Consider the following 15,627-nt stretch of genomic DNA (forward strand, 5'->3'; position numbering starts at 1 on the left):
TATATATATATATTCTTTGATTGACCCTGAAATTTAATTAAGACTTGATGCTGTAAAATCTTTAATTTCTAAATTATCATGCTTGTAAATAGTATGTGTGTGCAAAAATACATGTGTATGTAAATAATATGTATGTGTCTCAAATTATTTCTACAGAAAGTAGAGTTGCCGGATAATCCACGATCAACCTTCCTGCTGGCCTTCAGTCCAGATAGGTAACTAATACATAATTTTAAGAAAAAAAGCGAAAATAATAAATGCTAAATAACTTATGTTTTCGCTTGCTTCCTGAGATGATAATTACATCTTTTACTTTTATAGGAATCTTGTGGCCTCAACCCACGTCAACCATAACATCTACATCACAGATGTGAAAACAGGAAAGTGCCTGCACTCTTTAGTGGGCCATCGACGCACACCTTGGTGTGTGACCTTTCACCCCAGCATCCCTGGCCTGGTTGCCTCTGGGTGCCTTGATGGAGAAGTCCGCATTTGGGACCTGCATGTGAGCTTCAGTTTTGTATTACGTTTTAGTTATGCCTAATATGAGTGGACCTTCCCCTTTTGCAAACATTTTTATCTTGGTTGTTTGAATTTCATACCGTTCAGTCGCACCTCTCGGTGGTTATTCTAGTCTTGATCAAATTGCAGATCATCTACATGTATACTAGGCATTAGAAACACAGACGTTGCTGTTTAAATGAATGCTGTGGATGTTTTTCCCTATTCCTAGGGTGGTAGCGAGAGCTGGTTCACGGAGAGTAATGTTGCCATCGCTTCTCTAGCGTTCCACCCCACGGCTCAGCTCTTGCTCATCGCCACCAACAATGAACTCCACTTCTGGGACTGGAGCCGACCAGAACCTTTTGCTGTGGTCAAGACCGCCAGCGAGACCGAACGTGTTCGGTGTGGAAGCAATACTGTTATTTCTTAGTGGTCAACAAGAAATTAAAATAGACCCTTTTTTCCATAATCATTAAAACAATTAATCCTAATTTTTTATTTTTTGGCCAGGTTGGTGAGATTTGATCCTCTAGGTCATAATCTTTTAACAGCTATTGTGAACCCATCCAACCAGCAGGTTAGAAACAACCATTTTTCCTGTCAAAATAGCTGTACTGTATTTTCCTATGTGCATTTCCCTTTTACAAACATAATTTTATGAGCGTTTTGCTGTGTTTCTATAGAATGATGATGACTCCGAGGTCCCCATGGACAGTATGGATATGGCTTTGTTCCGCCAACGTTCTCTTTTACGCTCCCCACCCGTACGTCGCACACCTATCCTGCACAATTTCCTGCACATATTGTCCTCTCGCTCTTCTGGGGCGCAGGCTGGCGATCAATCCCGCCCTGCCCCTGAGCCCCGAGAGCCTCCCGGAATGCCCCGGTTCCAATACCCAGTGCGGACAGAACCGGGTGACCGCCCTGCCTTACAGGGCTGCACGCATCATTTGGGTTTGGGCTGCCTGTGCAGTCGTTGTGCTGCCTCGCGGAACTTATTCACGCAGAATCCGACAGGCCTCCAGCCTTCGGATTCGCCTCAACCGCAGACTCAGTCGGGCCCCTCTGCGTTCTCGCCCGCTCCTAGCCAGACCCACACCTCCACGGACCGACCTTCTGCTTTTAGCAGTGTGTTCAGTGGGGCTGCGGGGAACTCTGCTCATCGGGGACTCTTGCCTCTTTGGACTATTGATCCCTTGGGGTCACAAGCACCCGGTCCTCTCGAGGCCCCTGGGCGTCTTCCTGGGGCTGATTGGTCTGGTAGTCTGCTGAGCACGGGACATGAACATGGGTTAGGTGCGATTGGGGTGGAAAGCAGCGCCGGAAGGGGTGTAGTGCCCCCTCCTAGGACGAGCTCCTCTTCTATGGATCTCCTTTCCCTGCATAGGTTCCCCGATGGTTCCTCTTCATCACCCATATACACTTCTGCTACAGAAGGGCGAGGCCTAGTGCTGCCCGGCACGGAGCCCAACCGGGGACGAGCCAATGACGGCACCAGTAGTGGCCATCATCCCTTCTATGACAACACCCAACGCAACAACCCCGCCTCCATACGCAATGTCCTGCAGTGTAACCTGAGCCGTTACTTTATGGAATATGAGCGCATGCAGGAGTTGGAGCGACCCGGTGGCAGCCGAGAGGTGCCGGGTGGAACGGGACCCATGCAGGAGCTGCTCAACAGTAGCATGGACACAGAACGTCCCGGGCCTTCGCATAACAGCTCTTCCCACACTGGAAACGCAGGCACGGTCGCCGGCCCCTCTCAAAACCACCCCAATCGTTGCCGTTCGTGCCACAACCTCCTCACCTTCAACCACGACACTCAGCGCTGGGAGCGTTCTGGTCAGACCTCTTCTTCCTCTTCCTCTCAAGATGGACCATCCTGGCCACTTTCAGTGCCTCCGTTTGAGGACTCAGGTCAGGGAGCACGGGTGGAGGCCCAGGCCCCTGAGATGAGGCCCATGGCTTTGGGCGAGACCTCCTCTGGGCTACAGGACCAGCAGCCCATGGGTCTCGCGTACAATCAGGAGACGGGGCAGTGGGAAAGCATGTACCGGCAGCCGACGGCAAGTGCTGCTTCTGAGGCAACACCAGACGCCTTAAACCCAGAGGTGCCTGTTGATAATCCGGACGAGGACTCACTCAGGAGGTGAGGATAAACAAGAACTAAATTTGGTTTTTGAAGGGATAGTTCACCCAAAACTGAAAATTCTGTAGTTAATTACTCACCCTCATGTCGTTCCAAACCAGTAAGACCTTCGTTCATCTTCGGAACACAAATTAAGATATTTTTGATGAAATCCAAAGAGTTTTCCGACCTTGCATAAACAGCAACACAACTCACACGTTCAAGGCCCAGAAAGGTAGTAAGGAAATCATTAAAATAGTCCATTAAAATAATGACACTTTTCAACAATTTTTTTCTCTTCCGTGTCAGTCTCCATTGTGCATTCACCAGAGTACTACGATGTAGTGTTGTCAAAAGTACCGACTTTGGTACCAGGCGATACTGAAATTTTTTAAATGTCAATTTCCTGCTAACATTGGAGCGTTGTTGAGCTGATTCTTAAACACTGCTGATTGACCATAGTGTTCACGTGCTCATCAGATATGACTGTGATTGGCTTCAATGATCATCGCTTCGCACTCTTCACCGAGCGCTCAGAAGCACATGGGAGTGTTTAAAAGCAGGCATCTGTCAGCTAAACCGTCTATGTGCAGATATATTAGGGATCCATTGACGGGTCTGCTGATAGACGCGGCTTATAAACGCTCCCATGTGCTTCTGTGTGAGAAGAGTGTGAAGCGATGATCATTGTAGCCAATCACAGTCATATCTGATGCGTTGCGCCTTTATTACAAGCAGAGGAATGCACATGCAAGCGTCGTGGTACTGTCGTGAACATGCGTCAAAGACTGACACAGAAGAGATTGTTGAATAAAGTCGTTATTTTTGTTTTCTTTGCACACAAAAAGTATTCTCGTAGCTTCATAACATTACGCTTGAACCACTGATGTCACATAGACTATTTTAACAATGTCCTTATTACCTTTCTGAGCCTTGAACGTGGCAATTGCGTTGCTGTCTATGAAGGGTCAGAACGTTCTCAGATTTCATCAAAAATATGTTCATTTGTGTTCCGAAGATGAACAAATGTATTATGGGTTTGGAACGACATGAGGGTGAGTAATTAATGACAGAATTCTCATTTTTGGGTGAACTGTCCCTTTAAGGTGTGGTCACATTAGCGAAATTTCAGTAAAATTTTGTGGGAAAAAAAGGTCTATTATCTGCTGTCAAAAGTGTAAAGATGCATGAAGTCACTTTAAGTAATCAAGCAAATTTCTGCTTTTCAACATGGCAAATTGGCATGTCCAACTTGAATCTGTTGCGAAATCTGCATGGGGTAATTTTTTTTGCCCTTATGCGAGGCTCCCGTTCACGTGGATTCCTATTGAAATGGTGGGATTTTGCCTGCTGATATCCCCGAACATCGGTAAATGTGACCGCATATTTACATTTGTCTTTCCTGTTACTTATTTGTATCTCATCCTCTGCATCAGGAGGTTGTTGGAATCATCGCTGTTTCCGTTATCTCGATATGATATGTCTGGCTCCAGAGATCATCCCATATACCCAGATCCTGCCAGGTACCTGCTTGAAAGCCTTTATGTGCAAACTCAAGGCTGATTATTGGGCTTTAACTTCAGAGTTAGACTCTTTTTCTCTTCCACATCTCCTCAGGCTGTCTCCAGCTGCTTACTATGCTCAGAGGATGATCCAGTATCTGTCTCGGCGAGAAAGCATACGCCAGCGTTCTTTACAGAATCGCCTACGGACGCTCTCAAACTCTCAAGCCGACAGCCAGTCCAACAACCCCTCCTCCACGCCACCAGAGGCCAGTGATGGAGACTATGAGGACATCGAGTGAGTCTGATAAAACTCATTGCATCCTCACTCACATATACATACATCTATATTACTGTACGATTGCAATTACTGTTATCTAAATCCATTTTGCTGTGTTCATCCTTGTGGTTTTGAATTGAGTTAGTGTTTAAAATATTTATTTTCTCTTTCGGTTACAGGGAACCTGGAGACAGGACAAGACACAGAATGCCCCGCAACGCTCGAATGTCAGCCCCCTCTCTTGGGCGCTTTGTCCCACGGTAAGTGTCATATGCGACTGTAAAAACAGTAATATTGTGAAATATTTGTACAATTTAAAATTACTGTTTTCTATTTGAATAGTTTTTAAAATATAATTTATTCTTGTGATGCAAAGCTGAATTTTCAGCATCATTACTCCAGTCTTCAGTGTCACATGATCCTTCAGAAATCATTCTAATATGCTGATTTGGTGCTGAAAAAACATTTTCTTATTATCTATGTTGAAAACAGTTGATTAACATTTTTGTGGAAACCGTGATACATGTTTGTGTTTTTCAGGTTTTATTGATGAATAGTTTAAAGGAACAGTAGATATTTGAAATAGAAATGTCCTTATTCTTTTAGAAAAAAATCTTTACAAATCTTTACTGACCACAGTCTTTTGAATGCTCAAGTCAAGATAAAAAAATACATTTAATAGTATATGAAATAATGTACTACAATGATCGTTCTTTTTTTTTTCTTTTTTTTGGTTTCTTGCTTTAGATAAGTTAATAAATTAATTCAGATTTCTGAGCTTTTTCAGAGAAAGAAAATTGTGTTAATTTGTTATTAACATTAATATAAACATGTATTTTTGTCTGAAGGAGGTTCCTGTTACCAGAGTACCTGCCTTACGCTGGACTTTTCCATGAAAGGGGTCAGTCAGGCCTGGCCACTCACTCCTCCATTAACAGAGTATTAGCAGGTACAACAAGCAATTTCATTTCACATCTTTCTTATTTTGTTTTGTTATGAAGCACTTTCAATCATTTTTATCCCATAATGTCAGAAACATTTGGTACAAGAATAGTGATTTTGAAAAACTGAAGAGAATTAAATGGATCTACCCATAATGCTCGGTTGCAGGTGCTTCTATAGGTGATGGGCAGTCAGCTGTGGCCAGTAACATTGCCAACACCACCTATAGGCTGCAGTGGTGGGATTTCACCAAGTTTGACCTTCCGGAGATCAGTAATGGTATGTTCTTCTGAGTACTAATGGTTTTTTTCCTGTTTTTGCAAACAAAAAGGTATCTTGTTTCACTTTTTACTTCTTCAGAAACTACAAAATGATTATCATATTTCACTTTCTTTTTCTTAGCCACTGTGAATGTACTCGTTCCTCACTGTAAGATCTACAACGATGCCAGCTGTGATATTTCAGCAGACGGGCAGCTGCTGGCCGTGTTCATTCCCAGCAGCCAGCGGGGTTTTGCGGATGAGGGCATCCTAGCCGTCTACTCCCTCGCTCCCCATAACCTGGGAGAAGTGCTGTACACCAAGAGATTCGGTCAGTGTTATCAAACAGGAACTCAGCAGCTCATTTTGGCAGTAACACTGTGAACATTTCTGTTTAGAGTTTAGAAAAAAATACTTTATTAGCAGAAATATTTGTTTTTGAGTTTTGCTTTTGACTTGCATTTCAGGTCCAAACGCAATCTCAGTGAGTCTTTCACCCATGGGCTGCTATGTGATGGTAGGTCTGGCCTCCAGACGAATCCTGCTCCATCCCACTACTGACCACATGGTGGCGCAAGTGTTTCGTCTACAGCAGCCACACGGAGGAGAGACCTCCATTAGAGTAAGAGCCTACAAAAATGCCACATTTGCAGGATTGTAAAATATTGTTTATTTAACAATATAAACTGTGAGCTAGGGTGAGTTTTATTCATAGACCCAAAGCCGTAAAGAATGATACAGTACTGTGACTAAAACTTTGTTTTTCTGCTTTCTGTGTTTTTGATGGTTTGCTTTCTCTTTGCATCCTGTAGATGATGTTTAATGTGGTGTACCCCATGGCTCCAGACCAGAGAAGACACGTCAGTATTAATTCGGCCCGGTGGCTTCCAGAGCCAGGCTTGGGATTGGCCTACGGAACCAATAAGGGCGACCTGGTCATCTGTAGGCCAGTGTAAGTAAACACCCAGATAAAACATCTGGTCCACATGCATGCTTTAGTCCTTAGCAAATTTGAATTTCCTTATCACATCGTAAAACCCAGTATTTTATGTTTTATTTCATTTGCCAAATGTTTTTATCCATAGTAAATTATTAGGGATGTAACGATTAACCGCGAGCCGGTTGAAAATCGATAAATTACAGTATACTTATTACAGGAACGAAGTATTATGCCTGAGGAAACAATGGCTCCAAAACCTAAGCTGCCTTACTGGTTATTGTCTACATAGCCAGCTGCCTGCTAAGGAAGCATCCTGAAATACAATCTCATAAGTGACCATGACCAATTACATAAACTGCAGCACACAGGATTCATAACAAATTTTTAACAGGTTGAGGATGCTGTTGCTAAGAGCATGACATTCTAGTATGAAAATACATATATTACTACAATTTAAAATAACTGTTGTATATTTTAATATATTTTAAAATGTAATTAATTCCTATAATGTCAGGCTGAATTTTCAGCATGATTACTCCAGTCTTCAGTGTCACATGATTCTTCAGAAATCATTCTAATATCCTGATTTCCTGTTCCAGAAACATTTCCTATTATCATCAATGTTGAAAACAGTTGTGGTGCTTAATATGTTTGTAGATGCTGTGATACTTTTTTCAGGATTTTTTCCCATATATAGAAAGTTCAAGTATTTATTTGAAATGGAAATATTTTGTAACATTGTAAATGTATTTTACTACTTTTGATCTATTTAGTGCATCCCTCTGAATCAAAGTATTATTTTCTTTCCAAAAAAAACAGTACTGTCCCCATATTTTTTAACAGTGCTTTGTCATTTATTTTTGATAAATTAATTTATTTTAAATATTTATATTCACCATATATCTCATATTTAACATTTAGCATCACTATGATGCCTTAAAATATTTTCTCTGTAGGCAACTATTAGGTTTTGCAACAAAGCAAGTGATAATGATAGTTTGTGAATTGCTTCTATTTGGAATGGTACCAGTAACTTTTTGGCCTTTAGCCCAGATCTTTAACCAGTACACCACCCAGCAAGATAAACAAACCAAGTGCCACCGTGAAGCACAGTAGCCATGGAAATTGCAGATAAAACCAAACACAGTTTATCGACGCAATAAAAGCCGCATTTTTACAACCAGTAATTTCCATAAATGAGTTCCAGAGCTTGTGTCAATATTGACTCGGTGAGTCAAACATGCCAAAGACTCAGAGAGTTGCTTCATTATCTGTCTGTCAGCAGTTCATCTTCAACAATTGAATAGTCAAGCGAGTTCCCGATCCCAGATCAGTGTCAGTTTTCAGATACGTGGACTATATGAGGACTTTTGATAAACCACCATGTTACCTGAAGCCGCCTTTCATTAGATTACCGTCTTCATTAGTGGCAGGAAACTCGGGTGTTCAACTGGAAAGAAGCAATTATTGTTTTTTAACAAGGTTACAGGCCACATTACCTCTGCGCCCCATGACTTTTACTGCTCATCGCTTTCAAGGAATTCTCCCCCAATCTGATGGGTTTATAATCCGATCACAGCCCACACGGACAGATGGAGTACGTCACAATAATTCCATTGCTTCTTTGCAATTCAGTTGTTCAGTTTAGTAATTTGGTCAAGTCTGGGTGCATTGGTCTTTCTTTATTGGTCTTAAACGCACAATCCGAGATCTGCACATGGCTCTCTTGAATACTTGATTCTGATTGGCTGTTCTACAATTAGCTATTTTTATACAGTATAATGCTAAACTGTATAATCGTCCCATTCAACGGATGCCCTGCATTGTTGTGCAAGCTTCATGGATTGCATCATTTTGCAGTTTCACAATAAAATATGATATTTAATGTCCATTTGTTTATTTATATATTTGGTACTTAGCTGTGTAATAAGTGGGATAATGTACCATCAGCCAGTCATTATCGCAAAATGAATCCCTTCGGGGTGATAAATAACCTGACGTGAATCATACGTTGCCATTTACTCTTGTGTGTAAACAAGATAATGAAGTCTAAAATATCTGTTTTGTTGTCAGTGATTTCCGCAGTGATGGAGACAGTCCATCGGATCTGACCTCGGATTCATTGTTTACCGTCAGCAGCAGCAGCAGCAGCAGCCGAACCCGTGGAGTGGAGCGCCCAGGGTCAGAAATTAGCAGAATCTAAAGTCATAGCTTGTCATAGTCATGGATCCAAAAATGCTCATCTGTGTTTATTTCTTACAGCACCAGCAGGTCCGGCTGGCGATTTGACCGAGACATGGGCCTTATGAACGCTATTGGCCTGCAGCCGCGTCAGGCCGCCCCTTCTGTGACCTCACAGGGGACGCAGACACCAGTGGTGCGACTGCAGAATGCCGAGACGCAGACGGAGAGAGAACTTCCTTCAGCCAGCACCTTCCAGAACGCACACACATCCAGGCACAGTAAGACGTTTGTATGAATGTAATTTGCATAAAGTTACATAAAGACACTTTTTTTTAAAACAAGAATATACAATAAAAAATCTAGCTTTTTTAAATTGTGTAATAATTTGTATTTATATGTACGATGGCGTTTTAGTGCCACGTTAAAAAATAAAAAAATCTAAGATTACGAGATTAAAGTCGTAATATTCCGACTTTATTCTGGAAATATTACGACTTTAATCTTGTAATTTCGACTTTATTCTCGTAGTATTTCGGCTTTATTCTCGTAGTATTTCAACTTTATTCTCGTAGTATTTAGACTTTATTCTCGTAGTATTTCGGCTTTATTCTCGTAGTATTTCAACTTTATTCTCGAAATATCACGACTTTAATCTCGTAATCATAAATATTTTTTATTTTTTAATGTGGCACTAAAACGCTGTCGTATATATATATGCACCATTATAACATGCAAAAAATTCCCTACTTATACAGCAGGGTCCAAAAAGTAGTGACTTTCTTATTTATTTATTTTTTGCACCAAATTGAATTATTATAATATATGTTAAAATTATATTATTTGAATAACAATTTCAATCAGAAGATTAACTAAACACTGACATAATTTTTTAGTATTTTGTTTGACCCCTTTTTGCTTTCATGCACATGCACCAAAGATTTTTTTTCGTTTTTGTATTTACAATATTAAATGTGATCTTAAACTCCAGATCTTCTATGTATTTTTAATAAAATAAAAGATTTTAATGCATGGAAATACCTGATTCACTTGATTTTCTTCTGTCAACATTGAGTGAATTGAATCATTTTGATTTTATTCATTGAAATGGACTGTTTTAACTGATTCAAATTATGGCTGGACAATAATTCAATATCAATATGTATCGCAATATAATTTTTTTCAATAACGGTGATATGATTTTTAAATACATTCCCGATATTTCAATATACATTACCAGTGTTTCCCATACATTGATTTATTTGTGGCGTTTGACTTCATTGAATAAACATGAGCACTGCATGTTTCAAAATCATAACACGGTGCGGATGTTTTATATGAATGTATCTCTGAAGGGGGAAAGGACTGTCTTCAGAAAAGTTTCGATGGCATTTTTATTTTATCTGATAAAGTAGCATTCATGAGCTGAGCTGTTTTGATTACAGCCGTTACCGGGGAAACCAATGTTTCTGCTGCTCTCAGTGCCTCCTGCTGGCAGAGAATCAGTTTGCATGTTCAATAATAAGCCCGTCTCCAGCAACGTTTTTGTTGCTCAATTTTTTGTTTTCTGCTGCAACTTAGAGCACTTCTCATACTCTTTATCCTTGCTGAAGCACATTTGTTTCAGTCTATAAGAATAATCAGCCTACACTACCAGTCAAAGGTTTTTTAACAGTAAGATTTTTATTGTTTCTTGGCAGTATTTATGAGGCTTTTTTTAATAGTGTTCATATCGATATCAGAATTATATCGTATCGACCGAAATTAAGAAATATATCGTGATATAAATGTTGGCCATATCGTCCAGCCCTAATTCAAATTAATAAACTGAACTTATTAACCGTTTTAGGAAAATTACAAGCCACATAATCAGATTTCTTAATTTTATACTGCTTGCAAAATCATTTTAAATATTCAATATATATTGCCCAGATGTAATGCACTAATGCTAAAAAAAAATAAAAAAATTAAAATACCTGCAGTGAAGTGTCTTGCTCAAGGCCACCGTGATTCTAACGGATATCTATAAAGCTCCAGTTCATTTCTCTGTAACCATGTTAAGTAATATTGATTATGTCCTCTCACAGCTGCAAAATGTGTTACTCTTGCAGTGGTTCACACAGCCAGCACCAGCACTGAGAGGCACGCACCCCCAGAGACGACACGCACACTGTCGCACACACCAGTTCAGGCATCGCTTTCAGAGGGATCGCTGAACAGGACCAACTTGCCCGCCACATATCACGGTAACTGCTTTGTCTCACTCTTTCTCATCCTGTCTCTTCCTCCTTTGTCGGACACAGGTACTGGAGTGAAATTGATTGAACTGATCGCTCCGAGATCTGTGTTGTGTCCTGCTGAGGGCTTTACACTGTTATTACTGTTTCAAGTGCTTTATTACCTGCTGTTAGCTGGTCTAATTAAATCTGCGCCCTTGTTTTCTCGATTTAATGGGACCCAGCATGCACACATGGGAAGTTAATAGATAACTTGCTAAGACCTTGTTGTTGTTGTTGTTGTTGTTTTGGTCATTAACCAAAAATCTTATTTCCCGGTATAATAAACTGCATATCACACTTAAAATATAATTATTTATGCTGGAATTTATGGTGATTGTACTTTGATAATGGTTTAGTAATAGTTTAAATTTATAGTGATTAGGGATGGGTACCGAATCCCGGTATTCTATGATGCATTTTTGCTATTCGCAATTCAGAAGCGAGATCGCGCTCACGCGGAGGAGCTTCAGCATGCGCAACATGAAAGCCCTGTTTAATTATAATAGAAGAGAGAACTAAACATTCAAACATCTGCTTACACTTTTTATTAATCAATAAATATTATACAGTTTTATAGGAGGAGTTTTTATAGACTTGGTAAATTCATTTTTCAGAAGTTTGTAGGTACAGGCATCCATTGTGGGCATTCTTGGCAGTTTTTCTGAGGCTTTTTTTAGTATTGTTCATATCGATATCGGAATTATATCGCATCGACCAAAATGAAGAAACATATCGGGATTTAAATTTTGGCCATATTGTCCAGCCCTAATGCTATAGCAACCGGTGAAATGAGATCAGTCAGCAAAATTTGTGAATAGAATAGAATAGAAAAACTTTTTATCCAAATCGGTTTGCATTGCATTCAAGGTATCAGTTCTTGTTTTCCCTGGGAATCAAACCCATGACTGTGGCGTTGCTTGCACCATTCTTAACGAAATCTGAATTTTTAACGCAATTTGAATCTTCGTTTTGCTGTTATCTGATATGAGCATCTCACTGTCCTTTCTGTTTTTTTTAGCGGACTCAGCAGCCGAGCCCAGCCCAGGAGAAGACGCTCTGTCTCGGATCCGCCGCCTAATGGCGGAGGGAGGAATGACAGCCGTAGTCCAGCGGGAACGCAGCACTACAATGGCTTCCATGGGCGGCTTTGGAAACAACATTGTTGTCAGTCATCGGATTCACCGTGGCTCACAGACCTTGGTCAGGACAACTCAGGTGGGAAACCCAACCTCGGAAATGCCTGCTGGACTCGGTATCTCGACTCTTTTTCACACTGAACCCTTGGTAGACTCTCTAGAAGCTCCTGGGCCGTCAGGGTCCAGCGGTGCCCCACTTCCGTCACAGTTTACAACTCGTTCTGAGGTCGCGGGGGCATCTCCTATGGTTGAGACAAACTTGTTTGGTGATCGTCAAGCTGATGATGTACAGCACCACCCATCCGCGAGTGGTTTGGATATGTCCAACCGTAGCAACAACAATAACAATGACCATAGCAACAGCTACAGTGAAAGCCGGAGCCGAGATTACCCTGATGACCTGTACGGCAGATAGTCTTAAGTCTGGTTTTCACAGAGACGAACATCTCAACTGGTCTACATGGTGCTGGAGCATTTCGTGGTGGACCCTTTGTTACACATAGAACATAGCATTTAGGGCGGAGCCACTGAACTTCCCGCCTCAGTTCTGACTCCTCCCACTCTGGCCTTATTTGGGAATGAATGAGTGCCAAGTTTTTCATGGCATCTCCTTAACCGGGAGACGCCAGCCTCACCTTTTTTGTCAAAACAACAGATTCTTGCTTTGGGGAAGCATCATTATTGCGCTTGCGTGTTGCACTTAAGTTCTAATTTTTCTTCCTTTCAAGGTTGAGTCTCAGACATTTCATCATTCCATGCGAGAAAGGGCATCATACTTGAATCCTTCCCGTACTTCAGTACGGAATAACATGGTTGTAGGTAAAGGGTTACTCCACCCCAAAATGAAAATTATGTCATTAATTACTCGCCCTCATGTTGTTCCAAACCCGTAAGACCTCCTTTCGTCTTCGGAACACAAATTAAGATATTTTTGATGTATTCTGACAGCTTTCTGACCCTCCCATAGACAGCAATGTAAGTAACACGATCAACGTCCAGAAACGTAGCAAGGAGATCGGTAAAATAATCCATGTGACATCAGGGGTTCAACCGTAATTTTACGAAGCTACGAGAATACTTTTTGTGCGCAAAATTACTTACATTGCTGTCTGTTGGGGGGTCAGAGAGCTCTCAGAATACATTAAAAATATCTTAATTTGTGTTCCGAAGATGAACAGAGGTCTTACGGGTTTGGAACGACATGAGGGTGAGTAATTAATGACAATTTTCATTTTGGGGTGGGGAGGGGGGGGAGTACCACCCTTTCAAGCTTTAGGAAAAATCATCAGCCAATAGAAGTGCCAGATGAGACTGGGGAGACTGGGGTACGATTCCTTTGGATCCCATGGGGTCTGTTGTCTTCAGGACATTTCGGTTTGAGGAACTGTAAAACAGTACAGACTCTTCACAGCTAAACACTAACTCACACAACATCCTCTAACGGTTTTTGTGTTTAAATTCAGAGATTATGCTTGACGTGATTGTTTTTTGTGTGTGCGATAATGTGACTTTCAGTGGTCAAGTCATTCAGTTGATCAGTATCTTGAACAACGTCTGCTTTGAAGTTCTCAGACTGGAAAGACTCGTCTGCGTGAGCATGTGTCCTACTAAACTTCCAGATGGCGAATTTTAAGATGTTTTTTAATTTGAATTTATTTATCTGTTGTTTGAAAAATACACTTCTGAAAGCATGTCGTCTGTAATTGTCTGTCGGATAAAAAAAGCAGTTCAGGAACCCTCAAGCTGGTTCAGATCTCTCATATCTGCATGTGTGTCCAATTCCAGAGCTTTTATACAAGGAGGCGGGCTGAAGCTGAATGCGGAAGGCGGGGCTTAAGCAAATTAGCATGTAGGCTGTAGAACGCACATGCGCATCAAGTAAAATTTTGGTACGCTGAGCAGTTTTTATTGGGCTTTTATACATTTGTGACCGTTTACTTGTGTGTAGGAGTCAATTCACGTTTATTGTTGCAACTGTTGTGATTTAACACGATGCATTTTTACTAATCCTACTGATATAATTTCCCAGAAATACCTTAATACTCAGAAATGACATGCAAGACCATTAAAATTATTGTGCCAGATCATTTTCATGCTTCAAATGCAACACTTTTTGCGCAATTTAGCCAATTCGCCATTAATTCACCTCAAATCATCTGATTGGCCGACTGTTCCATTCTACCAATCACAACAAGCCTCTTATGATGCGCAAGCGACAAATGGCAAGTGATTGCACTTAAGCGCCCTTTTCTCCTGCACCGAGAACAGCGTTACAGACAATAAACCAGGCATATCTCTATCATAGATCTGGATTATGAGCGATAATCACTCTTGAATAACACATAATAGAGTATTTCTTGGGCACTGGACACTTAGGAGAGAGACGCCCCTATATGCGCGCACACTGCTGAGAGTCACTGACGACGGGCACTATCTGAATGTGTGGATGTGTATGTCTGTGAGTGTCCTCCACTGAACCTAGAGAGTTTTATTATAAATAAATGTAGCATTGTAAATGTAGAGATGATAAATCGTGGGGAAAAAAAACTTAAATCCATATTTCAGGGTGGGGTTTGGTTTTTTTTATGACATACTTGCCTTGTGTGCTCTATTGTGCTTGATTAGATTCTCGTGTACGATTGGTCAACTCTAGCGATTTGAGTTGTCAGTGCATTTGCATATGCACAGGCCTTTCGTTAACAAGCATTTATAAAAATATCTCCCTCTGCTTTTGTGTAAAAGATTTTGTTATTTTAGCTGCTTGGCTTGAATTAGTAGCTTTTTTTTGTAAATAAAAAACAAAACCAAAAAAACACGGTCCCCAATAGGAATGGTTTGTGTTTTGAACGTTTTTGGATGTAAGATTCTATTGGATTGAGGTCTCATCGCAAACAATGGCAGCTGAGGAACCTCTCGGAAACCACATACCCTTTGGTGTTTTTCCATGAGTTCAGTGCCTTGGGGAATCTTCTCCTTACTGAACCACAAAAATGCCGTTCTGATGTGAGACAAAACCAGAATAGCTTCTTCATAAGCCTTTTGACCGTTGAGTGTTTTAGTTATTGGTAGAAATATTGGTAAATCTGAAGTCTGGTTGTGTTGGCTGTCATTTCGATTATTTATTTTACCCTTTGTGTGAATGACAAATGCAATCCTGATTTTTAAAAAATGCTTCTATGATAAGAGAGAAGGACCTTTTTACGTTAAACTCCATCAAGGACACCCCTTTTCCTAATTTTACTAATTTCTGACCATATGCACAACTTATTTTTATGAAGTCGTTTCATGCAGGGCTTGTTTTAGACTTTTAGGCCTCCTGACAATTCATTTGTTCTGACGAGAATAGCTGACGGCGACCGAAAGTGTGACATTTTAAAAACTGTAATTGTGTTCTTGTTGGATGTGTGGTTATGTATATGCTCTCACTGCTGGATCGGTACCGTAGCTGAAATCATGATGGTGGAAAGGACCAGAA

The 15,627-nt window shown here is 40.8% G+C and overlaps 1 protein-coding gene across 1 annotated transcript in view; it reads left to right on the plus strand.

Annotated features, from left to right (window-relative positions):
- LOC107720791 (activating molecule in BECN1-regulated autophagy protein 1-like) overlaps positions 1 to 13,037 on the plus strand; it is an 18,826-nt gene extending 5,789 nt beyond the window's left edge. Inside the window, exons 3-19 of the mRNA XM_016528622.1 lie at positions 157 to 215; positions 322 to 505; positions 734 to 906; positions 1,015 to 1,081; positions 1,188 to 2,653; positions 4,069 to 4,155; positions 4,250 to 4,432; positions 4,594 to 4,674; positions 5,263 to 5,363; positions 5,525 to 5,635; positions 5,759 to 5,947; positions 6,084 to 6,238; positions 6,429 to 6,568; positions 8,630 to 8,737; positions 8,819 to 9,018; positions 10,849 to 10,983; positions 12,035 to 13,037. Coding sequence (XP_016384108.1) covers positions 157 to 215; positions 322 to 505; positions 734 to 906; positions 1,015 to 1,081; positions 1,188 to 2,653; positions 4,069 to 4,155; positions 4,250 to 4,432; positions 4,594 to 4,674; positions 5,263 to 5,363; positions 5,525 to 5,635; positions 5,759 to 5,947; positions 6,084 to 6,238; positions 6,429 to 6,568; positions 8,630 to 8,737; positions 8,819 to 9,018; positions 10,849 to 10,983; positions 12,035 to 12,567 — 3,972 coding nt within the window. The 3' untranslated portion in view covers positions 12,568 to 13,037. The remainder of the gene's footprint in view (positions 1 to 156; positions 216 to 321; positions 506 to 733; positions 907 to 1,014; positions 1,082 to 1,187; positions 2,654 to 4,068; positions 4,156 to 4,249; positions 4,433 to 4,593; positions 4,675 to 5,262; positions 5,364 to 5,524; positions 5,636 to 5,758; positions 5,948 to 6,083; positions 6,239 to 6,428; positions 6,569 to 8,629; positions 8,738 to 8,818; positions 9,019 to 10,848; positions 10,984 to 12,034) is intronic.
- Positions 13,038 to 15,627: the final 2,590 nt, after the last annotated feature.

Source organism: Sinocyclocheilus rhinocerous, unplaced genomic scaffold (assembly GCF_001515625.1).
Source record: "Sinocyclocheilus rhinocerous isolate Xijiao unplaced genomic scaffold, SAMN03320098_v1.1 scaffold1022, whole genome shotgun sequence".
NCBI classification, from domain to species: Eukaryota; Metazoa; Chordata; class Actinopteri; order Cypriniformes; family Cyprinidae; genus Sinocyclocheilus; species Sinocyclocheilus rhinocerous.